The sequence below is a fragment of the Salmo trutta genome, chromosome 10 (genome assembly GCF_901001165.1).
Source record: "Salmo trutta chromosome 10, fSalTru1.1, whole genome shotgun sequence".
NCBI lineage: Eukaryota > Metazoa > Chordata > Actinopteri > Salmoniformes > Salmonidae > Salmo > Salmo trutta.
In genome coordinates, this window is record NC_042966.1 from 19,729,677 (window position 1) to 19,748,198 (window position 18,522).

At 44.1% G+C, this 18,522-nt stretch overlaps 1 protein-coding gene across 1 annotated transcript in view; it reads left to right on the forward strand.

Annotated features, from left to right (window-relative positions):
- Positions 1-1,934, forward strand: part of LOC115200806 (protein PELPK1-like) — a 32,877-nt gene extending 30,943 nt beyond the window's left edge. The window contains exon 2 of the mRNA XM_029763935.1: positions 693-1,934. Within this exon, the coding sequence (XP_029619795.1) occupies positions 693-1,934 (1,242 nt within the window). The remainder of the gene's footprint in view (positions 1-692) is intronic.
- Positions 1,935-18,522: the final 16,588 nt, after the last annotated feature.

Consider the following 18,522-nt stretch of genomic DNA (forward strand, 5'->3'; position numbering starts at 1 on the left):
TTGGATGAAGAGAGTAGTTACCTCACCATATTTTGGACCCCCAATGGTAGATACCAGTGGACAAGGTTAGAGCCTTTGAGTGAAACCAGCTGCAGAGAAATATCCCCAAAGGCAACATGATGCACTTCAGGGACAGCCAGGAATAGGTGTCATAGCTGATGACATCCTGGCATACAGCTGTTGTGCTACAACGGAAGAAGCAATGGAGGACTCCCACAGAGAGCTTCAGCAGCAGTCCTGTACAGCGCTTAATGTCTAGACGCACTCGCTCTCTGTTGCCAACAGTTCCCGAGCTCCTCGCACCATAGGTCATTAGGGATGTTCAGGCACACAAACGTGCACGTCAGAACAACTCAAAACATTACTATGACTCGGATGGCAAAAAATTCTGCATGTAATAAAAAAAAAGGTCAAGCTGTCAGCGTGCACATGTCACCTCACACCAGGGATGCCATATGGGGTCTTGGCACATGCATAGGGCACATCAGCGCAAGGTCATATGAAGTGGAAGGGCCGAAAGTATGGAAGGAACCAAAAGGACATACGCCCAGTTCAGGAGAGCATAGGGCACAGGAGGGCCACATGGGAAGACTGAATATCCTCTGGATGGTGAGGGCAGGACACATAATGAGGAGACGGGGAAGACCCCACCAGGGCAGTTATCTCTGCCGACCGTGCCTACACAATTTCAGGAGGCTGAGGAAGGAGAGGCCCCGAGACTCCCAGAGGTGCCAGGAGAAAACCTGAGGATCCCAGAGGTGCCCAAAGTCCCAGAAGTGCCAGGAGAGGACCTGAGGATCCCAGAGGTGCCCAACGTCCCAGAAGTGCCAGGAGAGGACCTGAGGATCCCAGAGGTGCCCAACGTCCCAGAGGTGCCAGGAGAGGACCTGAGGATCCCAGAGGTGCCCAACGTCCCAGAGGTGCCAGGAGAGGACCTGAGGATTCCAGAGGTGCCCAAAGTCCCAGAGGTGCCAGGAGAGGACCTGAGGATCCCAGAGGTGCCCAAAGTCCCAGAGGTGCCAGGAGAGGACCTGAGGATCCCAGAGGTGCCCAACGTCCCAGAGGTGCCAGGAGAGGACCTGAGGATGCCAGAGGTGCCCAACGTCCCAGAGGTGCCAGGAGAGGACCTGAGGATGCCAGAGGTGCCCAACGTCCCAGAGGTGCCAGGAGAGGACCTGAGAATCCCAGAGGTGCCCAACGTCCCAGAGGTGCCAGGAGAGGACCTGAGGATCCCAGAGGTGCCCAACGTCCCAGAGGTGCCAGGAGAGGACCTGAGGATCCCAGAGGTGCCCAACGTCCCAGAGGTGCCAGGAGAGGACCTGAGGATGCCAGAGGTGCCCAACGTCCCAGAAGTGCCAGGAGAGGACCTGAGGATCCCAGAGGTGCCCAACGTCCCAGAGGTGCCAGGAGAGGACCTGAGGATCCCAGAGGTGCCCAACGTCCCAGAGGTGCCAGGAGAGGACCTGAGGATCCCAGAGGTGCCCAAAGTCCCAGAGGTGCCAGGAGAGGACCTGAGGATCCCAGAGGTGCCCAACGTCCCAGAGGTGCCAGGAGAGGACCTGAGGATGCCAGAGGTGCCCAACGTCCCAGAGGTGCCAGGAGAGGACCTGAGGATCCCAGAGTTGCCCAACGTCCCAGAGGTGCCAGGAGAGGACCTGAGGATGCCAGAGGTGCCCAACGTCCCAGAGGTGCCAAGAGAGGACCTGAGGATGCCAGAGGTGCCCAACGTCCCAGAGATGCCAGGAGAGGACCTGAGGATGCCAGAGGTGCTCAATGTCCCAGAGGTGCCAGGAGAGGACCTGAGGATGCCAGAGGTGCCCAACGTCCCAGAGGTGCCAGGAGAGGACCTGAGGATGCCAGAGGTGCCCAACATGCTACCAGTGCGACACACTATGTTCCTTAAGAGATGGAAAATTATTTTGTTGATCATGTAAATAGGTATTTTCACTGTGGTATTAAAATGGTATGAAGAGCTCGAGCTAATTCTATATGAAAAGGAAGATATTAAGATAATGGGCATAATGCCAACCCAGAGATGGCGCTAGTGGGGCACCTATCTAGGATATATAAACAGGTGCATTATGAGTGTCTGATTAGGATGTCGTGACCTGTAACATGTAATACCTGAGTAAAGGATTATGCTTGAATTTGACCAAACTCTCCAACGTGAGTTATTCACATACACATAACACTCATGAAGCTGGTTGAGTGAATACCAAGAGTGTGCAAAGCTGTCAACAAGGCAAAGGGTGGCTACTTTGAAAAATCTCAAATATAAAATATATTTTGATTTTTTTAACACTTTTTTGTTTATTACATGATTCCATATGTGTTATTTCATAGTTTTGATGTCTTCACTATTCTACAATGTAGAAAATAGTCAAAATAAAGAAAAACCGTTGAATGAGTGGGTGTCCAAACTTTTGACTAGTACTGTATATTTTTGAAATGACTAATGTTACTGGCCCCACTACAGAAACAACAAAAACAAAATACATGTAATTTTGTCCTTAAAACATTTAATGTAAATACTGTAGAATTCCATTCATTCCTATGGAGGACTGCTCTTACTGGGGAGTGCCAATATGGCCGACCGGTGGCTTCAAAGCCTCAAAAGCATCAGTATTTCAAGGTTTATATACGTAATTCACTTTAACCCACCTGGTGGGAATTCTAACATGACTCATATAGCGAGGATCGATATAATATTGATGTTCCACATATTAACACATTCATCTTAGGGATAGGCGTCCCGTTGACGGGACAGTTGTAAATCAAGCAGCGCTTTATGTCACGATCGCAGATTTTAGAGAAACAACAAATGTCGGTACATATAAGTGTCTTATTTCGGCTGAAAGCTTAAATTCTTGCTAATATAACTGCACTGTCCAATTTACAGTAGCTATTACTGCGAAAAAAAATGCCATGCTATTGTTTGAGGAGAGCTCCTAACAACAAAAAACACTTTTTTCACTGCAATAGGTTTGATAAACTCATATCTGAAGGTGAAACTTACATAATGAAATCTTGCTCTGATTTATCATCCAAAGGGTCCCAGAGATAACATGAAGTGTCATTTTGTTAGATAAAATCATTTTTCATATCCTAAAAAGGTCCAGATAGCATGCACGATCGATTTTGTATTTCCACTCATTCAATTTGCAAAGAAAGGAATCTGTGATAACCTAACCCTGAACATTGTTTCAACCAGTCAAATCACGTTCGTATGTATTCCTCAGAGATCCTAGAACGTAACCAGACTTCACTATATCATTAGGGGTGTAGTATATCCTATAGGACACCAAATTTGGTCAGAGAGCGATGCCTTCATGGCACGCCGATGACGCGGCCGGTCTTCATTTGATCGACTGTATCTTTGTCAAATAAGCACCAATGGGGGTCATACAAAGCTAACTAGATAGCCAATGAGCTGGGCTTTATGGGAGTATCCAGAAACCCTGTATATGTCGCAAAATGTAGGTGCTAACTTTTTGCGACAGCATGCCTTTTCCTTTTGGACAAAAATTATAATATTCAGAGACATGAAAACTGGTTGTTTTGCAAATGTTGAACTTATAATATGGCTACTAATACTGGAAAAGCTAAATCAAAGTCCAAGTATACAGATTTGACAAAAGTCAAATGTCTACTTCACGATTTGCCCAAATGTACCTGTGTGACTTCACAGTAAATGTCATGTAGTTTGCTCATAATTCAAGTTATTTGCACATACACTGCTGCCACCTCTTGGACACCATCGGAATTACAACCAGAGTGATGGCTAGAACTGGGACCTTTCTCTTGCATTTCAAAGATGGTTGTAGAAAAAAAACTGGTTGTTTTTCTCTTTGTATTTTCTTCTACCAGATCTATTGTTATATTCTCCTACATTCAATTCACATTTCCACAAACTTCAAAGTGTTTCCTTTTAAATGGTACCAAGAAAATGCATATCCTTGCTTCAGGGCCTGAGCTACAGGCAGTTAGATTTGGTATGTAATTTTAGGCAAAAATTGAAAAAAAAGGGGCTATCCCCCTTTACACATGAAACTGAAATGTTGATTCAACTGTCACTGTGTGCTCCTTCTATGGTACCAGGGACTTAACCAACATGAGCAAAATACGTTACATGCTCACCCCTTTGTGGTTTTTCGTCCGTCCTCCCTCCTGCCCGACGGAGAGGCCTGTTTTCAGCTGTTTTCTCCACCGCTCTCACTTCCGATTCGACCACGTACGTTAGCAGTGCTATTTTCTCTATCGAGGTTTTACTCAACACCTCCATGAATGATGCAAACTTTCTCTGAAAGATTAAGAGTAATTGAACTTAGTGATACCGTTACTGTAAATCCAAAACACACTCACTGCCTCATCGTCACTGCCTGAAGCTTTGATTAAATGACAGTTAATTGATGCACTCACCGTGTTGGTTTTATTCACGCGTGTCATTTCTCTCTTTAGCAAACTATTCTCTTCATTTTCCATAACAGCAACAAAGCACTCGTCTAGGAGTCTCGACACCTCTCTTACTGCTGATTCAACGAATATATCCATAATAGTACATAATTGTGTCTGAAAAACCTCGTTGCTCGACATGGTTGTTAGCGCCGCTCTGAAGCCAAGCCAGCAATAATAATTTAGTACTTCCGGGTCACGGATTTTTTTTCTTCTTCTATGGCATTATAGCGGTCCGCAAACAACGTTAGAGGTGCAAGCCGCCAGCTACTGGATGGGGTGAAAACTGATCCTTAACAAAATATTAGGGAGAAGAGAAGAATAAAATATAATTCTAATATTCCAAAGTAAACAAAAACAAACAAAAACAAAAACTCCTTCAGTCAGATTCAAATGTTTAGGTTGTAAAGACATGAGTAAGGTTTTTAATCAAGTCAACACTCACCAGGCTGCAGGGCCAGAGGTATTCAAGGGCCTGTTCTCAGAGCATGTGCAGAACAGCTGGCAGGCATATGCATTGTCATTTTCAACCTCTCTTTGTCCCAGTCTGTAATCCCCACATGTCTCAAGCTGACCACCATCCTTCCTGTTCACAAGAACTCTAAGGCTACATGCCACAATGACTACCGCCCTCTAGCACTCACATCTGTAATCATGAAGTGCTTTGAAAGGCTGGTTATGGCACACATCAACTCCATCATCCTAGACACCCTAGACCCACTCCAATTTGCATACCGCCCCACAGGGGTATGTGCTTAGTTCTCTCCTGTATTCCCTGTTGACCCACAACTTATTATTATAAAAAAAATGTTGCATTGGAACATGACCATGGACATGTTTAATAAAATGTTCACATTCAATCCCAATAAAATGAGATTTAACAGATTTTCATAGAAAGAATACACAAAGTTAGAGATGATCTTTGGGTCTTTACACGTCGCCGGAGGCCCCGGGCTGAGCGGCGTCGCCGGAGGCCCCGGCGTGAGCGGCGTCGCCGGAGGCCCCGGGCTGAGGGGTGTCGCCGGAGGCCCCGGGCTGAGGAGCGTCGCCGGAGGCCCCGGGCTGAGGAGGATCGCCGGATGCCCCGGGCTGAGGAGCGTTGCCGGAGGCCCCGGGCTGAGGAGCTTCGCCGGAACCGGTCTCACCAGACTGGGGAGACGCACAGGAGACTGGGTGCGCACTGAAAGGAGAGTGCGAGGAGCAGGCACAGGACGTAATGGACTATGGAGGCGCACTGGAGGGCTGGAGCAAATGGCTTGCACAACTCGCCCTGGCAGAAAGAGGAGCGTAGCCGGAGGCTCCGGGCTGAGGAGCGTAGCTTGAGTCTCTGGGCTGAGGAGCGTCGCCGTAGGTTCCGTGCCTTGGATCACCACTGGAGGCTTTGTGCCATGGATCATCACTGGAGGCTCCGGGCCATGGATTATCACTGGAGGCTCCGTGCCATGGATCATCCCTACAGGCTCCGGGCCATGGATCATCACTGGAGGCTTCATGCCATGAATCCTCCCTACAGGCTCCGGGCCATGGATCATCACTGGAGGCTTCGTGCTATGGATCATCCCTACAGGCTCCGGGCAATGGATCATCACTGGAGGCTTTGTGCCATGGATCATCACAGGAGGCTTCCTACGGGGAGCTGGAACCGGTCTCACCAGACTGGGGAGACACACAAGAGACTGGGTGCGCACTGAAAGGAGAGTGCGAGGAGCAGGCACAGGACGTACTGGACTATGGGGGCGCACTGGAGGGCTGGAGCGTATGGCTTGCACAACCCGCCCTGGCTGGATGCTCAACTCAGCTCGACAACTGCAGGGTGCGGGCACAGATCGCACCGGCCTGTGAATGCACCCTGACGACACAGTGCGTATCACCGCACAACACGGTGCCTGCCCCGTCACTTGCTCCCCACAGTAAGCACGGGAAGTTGGCTCAGGACTCCACCCTGACTCTGCCCAACTCCCCGTGTGCCCCCCCCCCAAAAAAAATGTTGGGGGCTTCCTCTCGCACTTGCCTCTGGGTGGATATAGCGCCTCATAGTATCGCCGCTCCGCTCTCGCTGCCTCGATCTCCTCCTTCGGACAGCGATACTCCCCAGCCTGCCTCCAGGGTCCTTTCCCGTCTAATATCTCCTCCCAAGTCCATTTTTCCGCTGCTCCATTCCACGCTGCTTGGTCCTTTGTTGGTGGGTGATTCTGTCACAGGCATCGAAAGGATTAGACCAAGGCACAGCGTGTTGAGTGCTCATCTTTACTTTTAATGAAAACACTTCACAAGAAAAAATAAACAACAGCCAAACAGTTCTGTCAGGTACACTAACAAACTAAACAGAAACACAAGACCCAAAGAAAAACAGGCTGCCTAAGTATGGCTTCCAATCAGAGACAACGAAAGACACCTTCCTCTGATCGGAAACCATACTCGGCCACACATGGAAAATGAAACATAGAAACCGAAAACTAGAACAAATTCCCCTAGAAACAAACCAACCCCAAAACACCCAAAACAACCCCCTTGCCACGCCCTGACCATTCTACTATGGCAAAATGACCCTTCTCACTGGTCAGGACGTGACACTTTCAAACATTTTTGCTTCTTTAGTTCCTTACTGTGTATAATGGAGATAGATCTTACATTGAAGTTAAATATTTCCCAGTTACTTTCATGCTTTGGTTCTAAATCATTTGAGTTAAACGAGTCTATGAACAAGTTCTTTATGCTCTTGTTAAAGACTGGATCATTCAGGAGTGAATTATTAACTTTCCAGTATCCTTGAATACCACTGGGTTTTTCAGAACATTCTAACTTCTATAATATAATTGTATGATCAGTCAAAGGAGCATGTTCATGATTTACTTCTTGTACATACTGTAAAAGTGTGGGAGAAATGAGAAACAGATCAGTTCTGGATCTGACAGTCATTGACCTATTACACCAGGTGTATCCGTTTAAGTTCGTATTAAAGAAGCGCCATGTATCGATCACTGTCAGCTTACTGCAAAATGAGGTGATGATGTCACTATTCTGAGATCTTTGAGCTATTCTAGGTGGAAATCTATCCAAAGAGTTATGAGGTGTTTCATTAAAGTCTCCAGCTATTATTTATAAGCCATGCATTTGTACACTTGTTTTGCAGCTCGGTAAGCTTTTTAGGAAGGTGCAAAAAGAAAGTCTTACTTGAGGTGTAAGAGTTGTACACATATACATTGCATATAATAAAACAAGCATTATCTAGTTTTGAGATCAATATAACCCATCTCCCATCTTTGGACATACAAGACTCTGAAATATCACCTCTAAATGTATGAAGCAGTATCATAGTACCAGCTGAGTGGTTAGTCCAGTGACTATAATAAACATTATTTCCCCATGGTGATTTCCAAAAACTAGAATTTTAATCGCAAGAGTGAGTCTCCTGGAGTAAAATTAAATCTGCATTAGAATGTTTACAAAATCAAAAAGTGCTTTTCTTTTGTATATGTTTCATAAACCACTGGCATTTAGAGACACAATATTTAGTGCACTGAATTCAAAACATTGCATAACCTTACAAAAATTAAATTAAAATAAGACAAATACAGTGTAGTGACATTAATAACTGGTTAACTAGTTGAACTATTAAGCTAGGTAGATAATAAGGAAACCTGAGCTTAGAGAAAGAACTGGACTACCCTAAACCGAGATAGTTATGATCAATATGATGAACCCGTATTCACATTTATGAACCTGGTGATATAAAAATGGGGTGAATGTAAAAATGGAAATCGATGCATTAATTCAAGTAATTTAGCTAACTCTTAATGTTTTCATTTGACTTAGAAAGAATAGGATATCAATTTTAAGTTAGTGTAGATACAGTTGAAGTCAGAAGTTTACATACACCTTAGCCAAATACATTTAAACTCAGTGCTTCACAATTCCTGACATTTAATCCTAGTAAAAATTTCATGTCTTAGGTCACTTAGGATCACCACTTTATTTTAAAAATGTGAAATGTCAGAATAATAGTGGAGAGAATGATTTATTTCAGATTTTATTTATATCATCACATTCCTAGTGGGTCAGAAGTTTACATACACTCAATTAGTATTTGGTAGCATTGCCTTTAAATTGTTTAACTTGGGTCAAACTTTTCGGGTAGCCTTCCACAAGCTTCCCACAATATTTGGCCCATTCCTCCTGACAGAGCTGGTGTAACGGAGTCAGGTTAGTAGGATTCCTTGCTCGCACACGCTTTTTCAGTTCTGCCCACACATTTTCTATAGGCTTGAGGTCAGGGCTATGTGATGGCCACTCCAATACCTTGACTTTGTTGTCCTTAAGCCATTTTGCCACAACTTTGGAAGTATGCTTGGGGTCATTGTCCATTTGGAAGACCCATTTGCGACCAAGCTTTAACTTCCTGACTGATGTCTTGAGATGTTGCTTCAATATATCCACATACTTTTCTTTCCTCATGATTCCATCTATTTTGTGAAGTGCACCAGTCCCTCCTGCAGCAAAGCACCCCCACAACATGATGCTGCCACCCCGTGCTTCATGGTTGGGATGGTGTTCATCGGCTTGCAAGCCTCCCCCTTTTTCCTCCAAACATAACGATGGTCATTATGGCCAAACAGTTCTATTTTTGTTTCATCAGACCAGAGGGCATTTCTCAAAAAATTATGAGCTTTGTCCCCATGTGCAGTTGCAAACTGTAGTCCTGCTTTTTTATGGCGGTTTTTGAGGAGTGGCTTCTTCCTTGCTGAGTGGCCTTTCAGGTTATGTCGATATAGGACTCGTTTTACTGTGGATATAGATACTTTTGTACCTGTTTCCTCCAGCATCTTCACAAGGTCCTTTGCTGTTGTTCTGGGATTGATTTGCACTTTTCGCACAAAAGTACGTTCATATCTAGGAGACAGAACGCGTCTCCTTCCTGAGCGGTATTACGGCTGCGTGGTCCCATGGTGTTTATACTTGCATACTATTGTTTGTACAGATGAACATGGTACCTTCAGGCGTTTGGAAATTGCTCCCAAGGATGAACCAGACTTCTGGAGGTCTACAATTGTTTTTCTTTTTATTTTCCCATGATGTCAAGCAAAGAGGCACTGAGTTTGAAGGTATGCCTTGAAAGTCATCCACAGGTACACCTCCAATTGTCTCAAATGATGTCAATTAGCCTATCAGAAGCTTCTAAAGCCATTACATCATTTTCTGGAATTTTCCAAGCTGTTTAAAGGCACAGTCAACTTAGTGTATGTAAACTTCTGACCCACTGGAATTGTGATACAGTGAATTATAAGTCTCTGGCTGTGGCGCTGGACTTCGATGATATTCTGTCACATTTGGCGATTCACCTGTTGGAGTTTCTGTATTTCAGCTTCCATGGTCAATATTTTTTCGCTGTGGGTTGACGCCTGGTTGAGAAGTTGCTGCACAGTGGCTGAGAGAGACTCTATTGATTTGGAGGTAGTCTCTGTTGTTTTTTCAACGATGGCTGTTTTCTCAAAGATGGCTTTGAGAATGTCAGGGTTGGTAGAACAATTGTCGACTGCTCTGTATTTGGTAGGAAGGCTCTTACTCGGCGTAGGTGGCAGTGGTGAGAATAAGGAGTCTTTTGCCTTGAGTTCTGGAAAGTCTTCACGTGGGCTGCATGCTTCTGTCTCGCTGCTAGCATCTGAGGTGATTAGCATCTGTTCAGTCATGCCTTGCCCTTTTCAGTTTCTTCTGCCATGTAGTCTTGTGATCACCGTGTTTTCCAATCACCTTCTGTTACTTCATATAGGCAAGGGTCAGTTTACCCCCCAAAAAATATTAAATCCTTGAGTATTGATCATAATCTTCCTGGTTTATCGGGACGTACGTTCAAATACACACACTCAAAGTGGCGCCATCTTGGACCCCCAAGACGACTTAAGCTGTGCAGCTATTCATGTTGACCCACGACTGAGTGGCCACGCAGGACTCCAACATCATCATCAAGTTTGCTGATGACACGATGGTGGCCAGATCACCGGCGTTGATGAGACAGCCTACAAGGAGGAGGTCAGTGACCTGGCAGTGTGGTAAGACCGGGAAGCTGATTGTAGACTACAGGAAACGGGGGTGAGAATGCCCCCATCCACATCGACGGGGCTGTAGTGGAGCGGGTCGAGAGCTTCATTCCTCTGTGTCCAAATCACTAAGGACTTAAAATGGTCCACACACATGCACACAGTCATGAAAAAGGCGAGACAGCGCCTCTCACCCCTCAGGAGGTTAGAAACATTTGGAATGGGCCTCAAAAAGTTGACTGGCTGCATCACTGCTTGGTATGGCAACTGCAATGCCCTTCGAGCTCATCGGGGCTCATCCCTGCCATCTAGGACGGTGTGAAAGGAAGGCCTGGAAAATTGTTAAAGACTCCTGCCATCCAAACTATAGACTGTTCTCTCTGCTTCCGCACAGCAAGCGGTACAGGAGCAATAAGTCTGACACCAACAGGCTCCTGGAACAGCTTCTATCCCCAAGTCATAAGACTGCTAAATAGCTACACAGACTATCTGCATTGACCCTTTTATCACAGGACTCTACACATACACTCATCATACACTCTATCATACTGTATATTCTGATGCCTAGTCACCCCAGCTAACAATTTTAGTGAGACAGAACATTTTTGTAATGTTACCCATAATTTTCCCCTCACATTTGAGTGTCCAGTTTTCTGTAAGTTAAGTGAACAGTCTATCTATGTTAGCATTTTTACATTTTGGTCATTTCACAGATGATCTTATCCAGAGCAACTTACAGGAGCAATTAGGGTTATGTGACTTGCTCAAGGGCACAGACAGATTTTAAGTCAGCCCAGGGATTTGAGCCAGCAACCTTTTGGTTACTGGCCCAACACTCTTATCCACTAGGCTACCCGCTGCCCCAGCAAATACTTTCTGAGAACTATTTTAGTATGTTTTGGGGTTAAAGTTAGGAGAACATTCCTTTAATAATGTCAAGCAGAACTTATCTAAAACGTGGTTACAATGTTCTCAGAATATACAATATTAATGTTCTAGACGTGTTTTATGGGATGTTGCAAGAACATTCCTGTGTCTAGTTTTCTGAGGGTTAAGAGAATATTCCATCAACATCTCCCCAAACATATACAGAACATACACAGAACATGGTGCCATATTCTCAGAATGTAAGACATTAATATGTACATATGTACTTATACAGAACATGGTTGCCATGTTGTCAGAATGTAAGACATTAATATGTACATATGTACTTATACAGAACATGGTTGCCATGTTGTCAGAATGTAAGATATTAGCCTTTTACTGCAGTGGGCTAAATCAAGGTTACACAGAGTGATTCTTGGTAGTCAAACAAATCTACTTTGAAACAAAAGTATACACCTCACACACATGCTTGGGGTCTTAAAAAAAGAAGACACCTGTTCCATGTCAGATATAGAGTTGAAATGTATTACATTTTGAGTTTGGATCCCAAACATCACAGAAGACTGAAATATAACAAAACTGTTAGACCAAGAAACACCCGATTTTCGTTGTTTAACATTCCACCCATGAGGCCAAATAGGGCGTGTTGGTCATTGACTGCAGGAAAGGGCTACTGTTCTATCTACATATGTACATATCTACGTCAATTACCTCGTACCCCTGCACATCGACTCGGTACTAGAACCCGTGTATATAACCAAGTTATCGTTATCAGGGTTGAGTAGTGTCACGCCCTGGCCATAGAGAGGGTTTTATTCTCTATTTTGGTTAGGCCAGGGTGTGATTAGGGTGGGCATTCTATGTCCTTTTTTCTATGTTTTGTATTTCTTTGTTTTGGCCGGGTATGGTTCTCAATCAGGGACAGCTGTATATCGTTGTCTCTGATTGGGAGCCATACTTAGGCAGCCTGTTTTCCTTTGGGTTTTGTGGGTGGTTAATTTCTGTTTAGTGTCGCTTACCTGACAGAACTGTTTTGCTGTCGGATTTTGTTTCTTTGTTTATGTGTTCTCAGTACAATAAATACATGATGAGCACTCAACATGCTGCGCCTTGGTCTACTCCCTGCAACAGCCATTACAAGTAGGTTACTTTCTAAATGTAATCCGTTACGGTTACTAGTTACCTGTCCAAAATTGTAATCAGTAACGTAACCTCTGGATTACCCAAACTCAGTAACGTAATTTGATTACTTTCCCCTTAAGAGGCGCAGGTTATCATTTTGCATCATGAATCTTCTTCTGGAGGCAGCTCTGCAGAGTGGTCACTAGCTGGCACAGCCACAAAGTCATAAAATCAGATTATTTTAAACCTAACCTTAACCACACTTAACCACACTTAACCCTAATGCCTAACCTTAAATTAAAGCAAGTTTTTGTTTTCATACATTTTTAAAATAGCCAATTTTTACTTTGCAGCTGGCACAACTTCACCGCATCTAAGGGACGATGGACGGGGCCATGTACTGTCAAATCTTGGGTGAGAATCTCCTTCCCTCAGCCAGGGCATTGAAAATGGGTCATGGATTGGTATTCCAGCATGACAATGACCCAAAACACACGGCCAAGGCAACAAAGGAGTGGCTCAAGAAGAAGCACATTAAGGTCCTGGAGTGGCCTAGCCAGTCTCCAGACCTTAATCCCATTGAAATCTGTGGAGGGAGCTGAAGGTTCGAGTTGCCAAACGTCAGCCTCGAAACCTTAATGACTTGGAGAATATCTGCAAAGAGGAGTGGGACAAAATCCCTCCTGAGATGTGTGCAAACTTGGTGGCCAACTACAAGAAACGTCTGACCTCTGTGATTGCCAACAAGGGTTTTGCCACCAAGTACTAAGTCATGTTTTGCAGAGGGGTGAAATACTTATTTCCCTCATTAAAATGCAAATCATTTTATAACATTTTTGACATGTGTTTTTCTGGATTTTTTTCTCTCACTGTTCAAATAAACCTACCATTAAAATTATAGACTAATCATGTTTTGGTCAGTGGGCAAACGTACAAAATCAGCAGGGGATCAAATACTTTTTTCCCTCACTGTACCTATGAGCAATTAAAATATACAGTGCCTTCAGAAAGTATTCATCCCCCTTGACTTATTCCACATTTAGTTATGTTACAGCCTGAACATGAAAACATGTTTTTGACATTTTTGCACATTTATTGACAATGAAATACAAAAATATATAATTTACATACAGTTTTCTGACCCCGTGACTTTTTCCACATTTTGTTAGAATACAGCCTTATACTAAAATGGATAAAATTATGTTTTGCCTTTTATCAATCTACACACAATACCCTATAATGACAAAGCAAAAACAGTTTTCTTTTTACATTTTTGCAAATGTATTACAAAAAAAACTGAAATATGACATTTACATAAGTATTCAGACCCTTTACTCAGTACTTTGTTGAAGCACCTTTGGCAGCAATTACAGCCTCGAGTCGTCTTTGGTATGATGCTACAAGCTTGGCAAACCTGTATTTGGGGAGTTTCTCCCATTCTTCTCTGAAGATCCTCTTAAGCTCTGTCAGGTTGGGTGCACAGCTATTTTCATCTCTCCAGAGATGTTTGATCTGGTTCAAGTTCGGGGTCTAGCTGGGCCACCCAAGGACATTCAGAGACCCGAAGCCACTCCTGCGTTGTCTTGGCTGTGTGCTTAGAGTTGTGGTCCTGTTGGAAGGTGAACCTTCGCTCCAGTCTGAGGTCCTGGATGCTCTGGAGCATGTTTTCATCAAGGATCTCTCTGTACTTTGCTCCGTTCATCTTTGCCTCGAACTCACTAGTCTCCCAGTCCCTGCCGCTGAAAAACATCCCACTGCATGATGCTGCTACCACCATCCTTCATCGTAGGGATGGTGCCAGGTTTCCTCCCATATGTGACACTTGGCATTCAGGCCAAAGATTTCAATCTTGGATTCATCAGACCAGAAAATCTTGTTTCTCATGGTCTGAGAGTCTTTAGGTGCCTTTTGGCAAACTACAATTGGGCTGGCATGTGCCTTTTACTGAGGAGTGGCTTCCGTCTGGTCACTCTACCACAAAGGCCGGATTGGTGGAGTGCTGCAGAGATGGTTGTCCTTCTGGAAGGTTCTCCCATCTCCACAGAGGAACTCAAGAGCTCTGTCAGAGTGACCATTGGGTTCTTGGTCACCTCCCTGACCAAGAACCTTCTCCCCTGATTGCTCAGTTTGGCAGGGCGGCTAGCTCTAGGAAGAGTCTTGGTGGTTCCAAACTTCTTCCATTTAAGAATGATGGAGGCCGTTGTGTTATTGGGGACCTTCAATGCTGCAGAAATGTTTTGGTACCCTTCCCCAAATCTGTGCCTTGACACAATCCTGTCTCGGAGTTATACGGACAATTCCTTTGACCTCATTGCTTGGTTTTTGCTCTAACATGCACTGTCAACTGTGGGACCTTATATAGACAGGTGTGTGCCTTTCCAAATCCTGTCCAATCAATTGAATTCACCACAGGTGGTCTCCAATCAACTTGTAGAAACATCTCAAGGATGATCAATGGAAACAGGATGCACCTGAGCTCAATTTCAAGTCTCATAGCAAAGGGTTTGAATACTTAGGTGAACAAGGAATTTCTGGTTTTTATTTTTAATACAGTTTAAAAACTTTTTCGCTTTGTCATTATGGGGCATTGTGTGTCGACTGCTGAGGATTTAAAAAAAATGTAATCCATTTTAGAATAAGGCTGTAACGTAACAAAATGTGGAAAAAGTCTAAGGGTCTGAGTACTTAAGGAAGGCACTGTATATCAAGAAGAGTATGGTAAGATTATGGAAGACTATGTTTTACTCATTGTATCAGTTCCCTGTTAATATGCTGAGTGATCTATCTTTTTTGATATTTATGTGAGGAACCATTCTACAAAATGTAGATCTGTGAACACTGGGGTTTATAGAAGATTATACAACGGGTGGGTCTAATCCTCAATGCTGATTGGTTAAAATCGCATTCCAGACGGTGTCTATTCCACAAGTTACCACCGGCTACATCTATGATTGTAACAGTCATCGTACGTAGTGGACCAAGGCGCAGCGGGTTGAGTGCTCATAGTGACTTTATTGAACACTGAACAAACAAAACAAGAAAATGATCGAACGAACAGGATTGCAGGCTACACACACAGCTATGCAAACAACAACTTCCCACAAAGGGACAGGTGAAACAGGGCTACCTAAGTATGACTCTCAATCAGCAACAACGATGTACAGTTGTTCCTGATTGAGAGCCATACCAGGCCAACACAAAGAAATACACAACATAGAAAACCATAGAAATACAAAACAAGAACATTACCCAAAAAACACCGGAACACATAAATCAAACACCCCTCTTACATAAATACATATCCCATTAAACCCCGAACCACATAAAACAAATACCCCCTGCCACGTCAATAACCAATAACCCCTTATACTGGTCAGGACGTGGCAATGATGGTACAATGGCTATTTAATCTGTTCCATCTGACTGCGCAATCCACTGTCTCATCAGCCCAGCCAGGCAATTTATAAAACTTGATCTCCATTATAAAAAGCATCTAGACATTATCCCACATTTCTTTTAGACTAACATTTAATTTTCAATAGCGGAGATTTGTATAAACCTTACTGTCTGTCTCGCCGACATTTGCAACATTGTTTAAATTCTATCTCCAGCTGTAACGATGTGCACTGAGAGTCAGGAAGCAAGTTCAAGGAGTGCATAATTTAATAAACAAATGAACAAAACAAGAAACACGAACAACGCAGACAGGAAACTGAAACAATAACGCCTGGGGAAGGAACCAACGGGAGTGACATATATAGGGAAGGTAATCAGGGAAGTGATGGAGTCCAGGTGAGTGATGACGCGCAGGTGAGCGTATCGATGGTGACAGGTGTGCGCCATAACTAGCAGCCTGGTGACCTAGAGGCCGGAGAGGGAGCACACGTGACAGTACCCCCTCCCCGACACGCGGTTCCAGCCGCAGAACACCGACCAAAATGACGATCACGGGGATCAGGAGTGGACCGGTCACCTCTGCTGTGCGCCATAACGAGCAGCCTGGTGACCTAGAGGCCAGAGAGGGAGTACACATAACACCAGCTGTCGCATAGTAATGAACGTGTCGTGTCGGGATGCGATAGACAGGCAGCTTTTCTCAGCCAGTTGAAATCATGAATCAGCATAATTTTTATGGACGTATACAAATAACTATCAATAGAAAACAGGTCAAACGAAACGAAGTCCAGCTAGTTTGCAGTCTTTCCAGCTTCAGTTTAAAGTGGTTGTGTTAGCTGTGTTGTTGGCTAGCTCCTCTGAACAACAGTGTCCTGACTAGAGAGCACATTTTCTATGCCAGGTGAAATCGCGCATTGTTATGGATGTATCCAAATAAATGTCACTAGAAAACAGCTTAATCAAATGCAAATGCAGCTACTTTGTTGTTATTCGGGCTGCACTGTTTGACGTGACTGTAAGTTAGCTGTAGTTGGCTAGCTAGCAAGCAAGGGATAAGAACGTTGCCAGCCAGTATGACAATAGAACATTTAGAACAAACAACTGGTCGCGTCCATAGATACAGAACAAAAAGACTTGGCGACTGGGTCACATCTCTGGGAACCGAACCGATAGAACGAAGTACCAGCTGGCTTGGGTAGCAACCCTAAATTTGTGTCGGTGTCATAGGCGTCGTAAGGATAGGACCAAGGCGCAGCGGGTAAAGTGCTCATCTTCTTAATTTATTTAAAGAAAACACTTAAACAAAATAAACAAACGACGAAAACAGTTCCATAAGGCTCCCAGGCTATACAGAAAATAACCACCCACAAAACACAAGTGAAAACAAACTCCACTAAATATGGCCTCCAATTAGAGACAACGACAAGCAGCTGCCTCTAATTGGAGGTCATTGCCAAAAACCCAACATTGAAATAGAAAACTAGATATACACATAGAAATAGAAAATATAGAACATAAACCAAAACACCGAAACACACAAAACAAACACCCCCTGCCACGCCCTGACCAAACTACAATGACAAATAACCTTTTTTACTGGTCAGGACGTGACAGTCGGAACTATATCTTGTGGAAGGATCAAATTGTATGAATAAATTCATCAAAGTAAAGTCTATGAAAATATGTCAATTATTATTTGAATGTGTTGGTAACCCACTGTAAAAGTGTCACACCCAGATCTGTTTCACCTGTCTTTGTACTTGTCTCCACCCCCTTCCAGGTGTCGCCCATCTTCCCCATTATCCCCAGGGTACTTATACCTGTGTTCTCTGTTTGTCTGTTGCCAGTTCATTTTGTTTCGTCAAACCTACCAGTGGTTTTTCCCGTGCTCCTGTCTGACTCTAGTACCTGTTTTCTAGCTTTCCCGGTTTTTGACCATTCTACCTGCCTTGCCCTGTGCCTGACTGTCGTTCTGTACCTTGTTATACCACCCTGGTTTACTGACCTCTGCCTGCCCTGACCCTGCCTGCCCTTCTGTACCTTTCGGACTCTGCTCTGGACTACTGACCTCTGCCTGCCCTTGACCTGTCGTTTGCCTGCCCCCCTGTTTTTGTAATAAACATTTGTTACTTCGAAACTGTTTGCATCTGGGTCTTCTCCTGAGCCTTGACAAAAAGTGATAATGACCTCAAAGCTGGTGTTTTGAGAATATATTGGCATGGTTTGCTAGACTTCGTCTCAGGCCTAACAACACCCGTGCCAATGTCCTCCAAACACCGGCATTTCGGACATTATCACTTAATTAGAATCTTATTTCAAGATTAAAGATGTAATCTGTAAAGAAAACAACAATCCCTGTATGATGCTGAAAATAGAGAAAAGGGAGGCATGTTCTCATAGACGCATCATCTGATGGAACAGACATTGACATTGTGAGAACCCATTAAGAGTGAAAGAGAGTACAAAAGGGACAATGCTTGTATTTTCCTCACGTCTTATAGTCGAATAATAAAAGCACTCGTGTTGTCAGTATCAGATCTGTTAGCTACTTTAGGCCTAGTAGTAAACCTAGCCCGCTGGTGTTAAAGGTTTTGTGTAGACAAAGGTTTGGGCAATCATTGCACTGGGC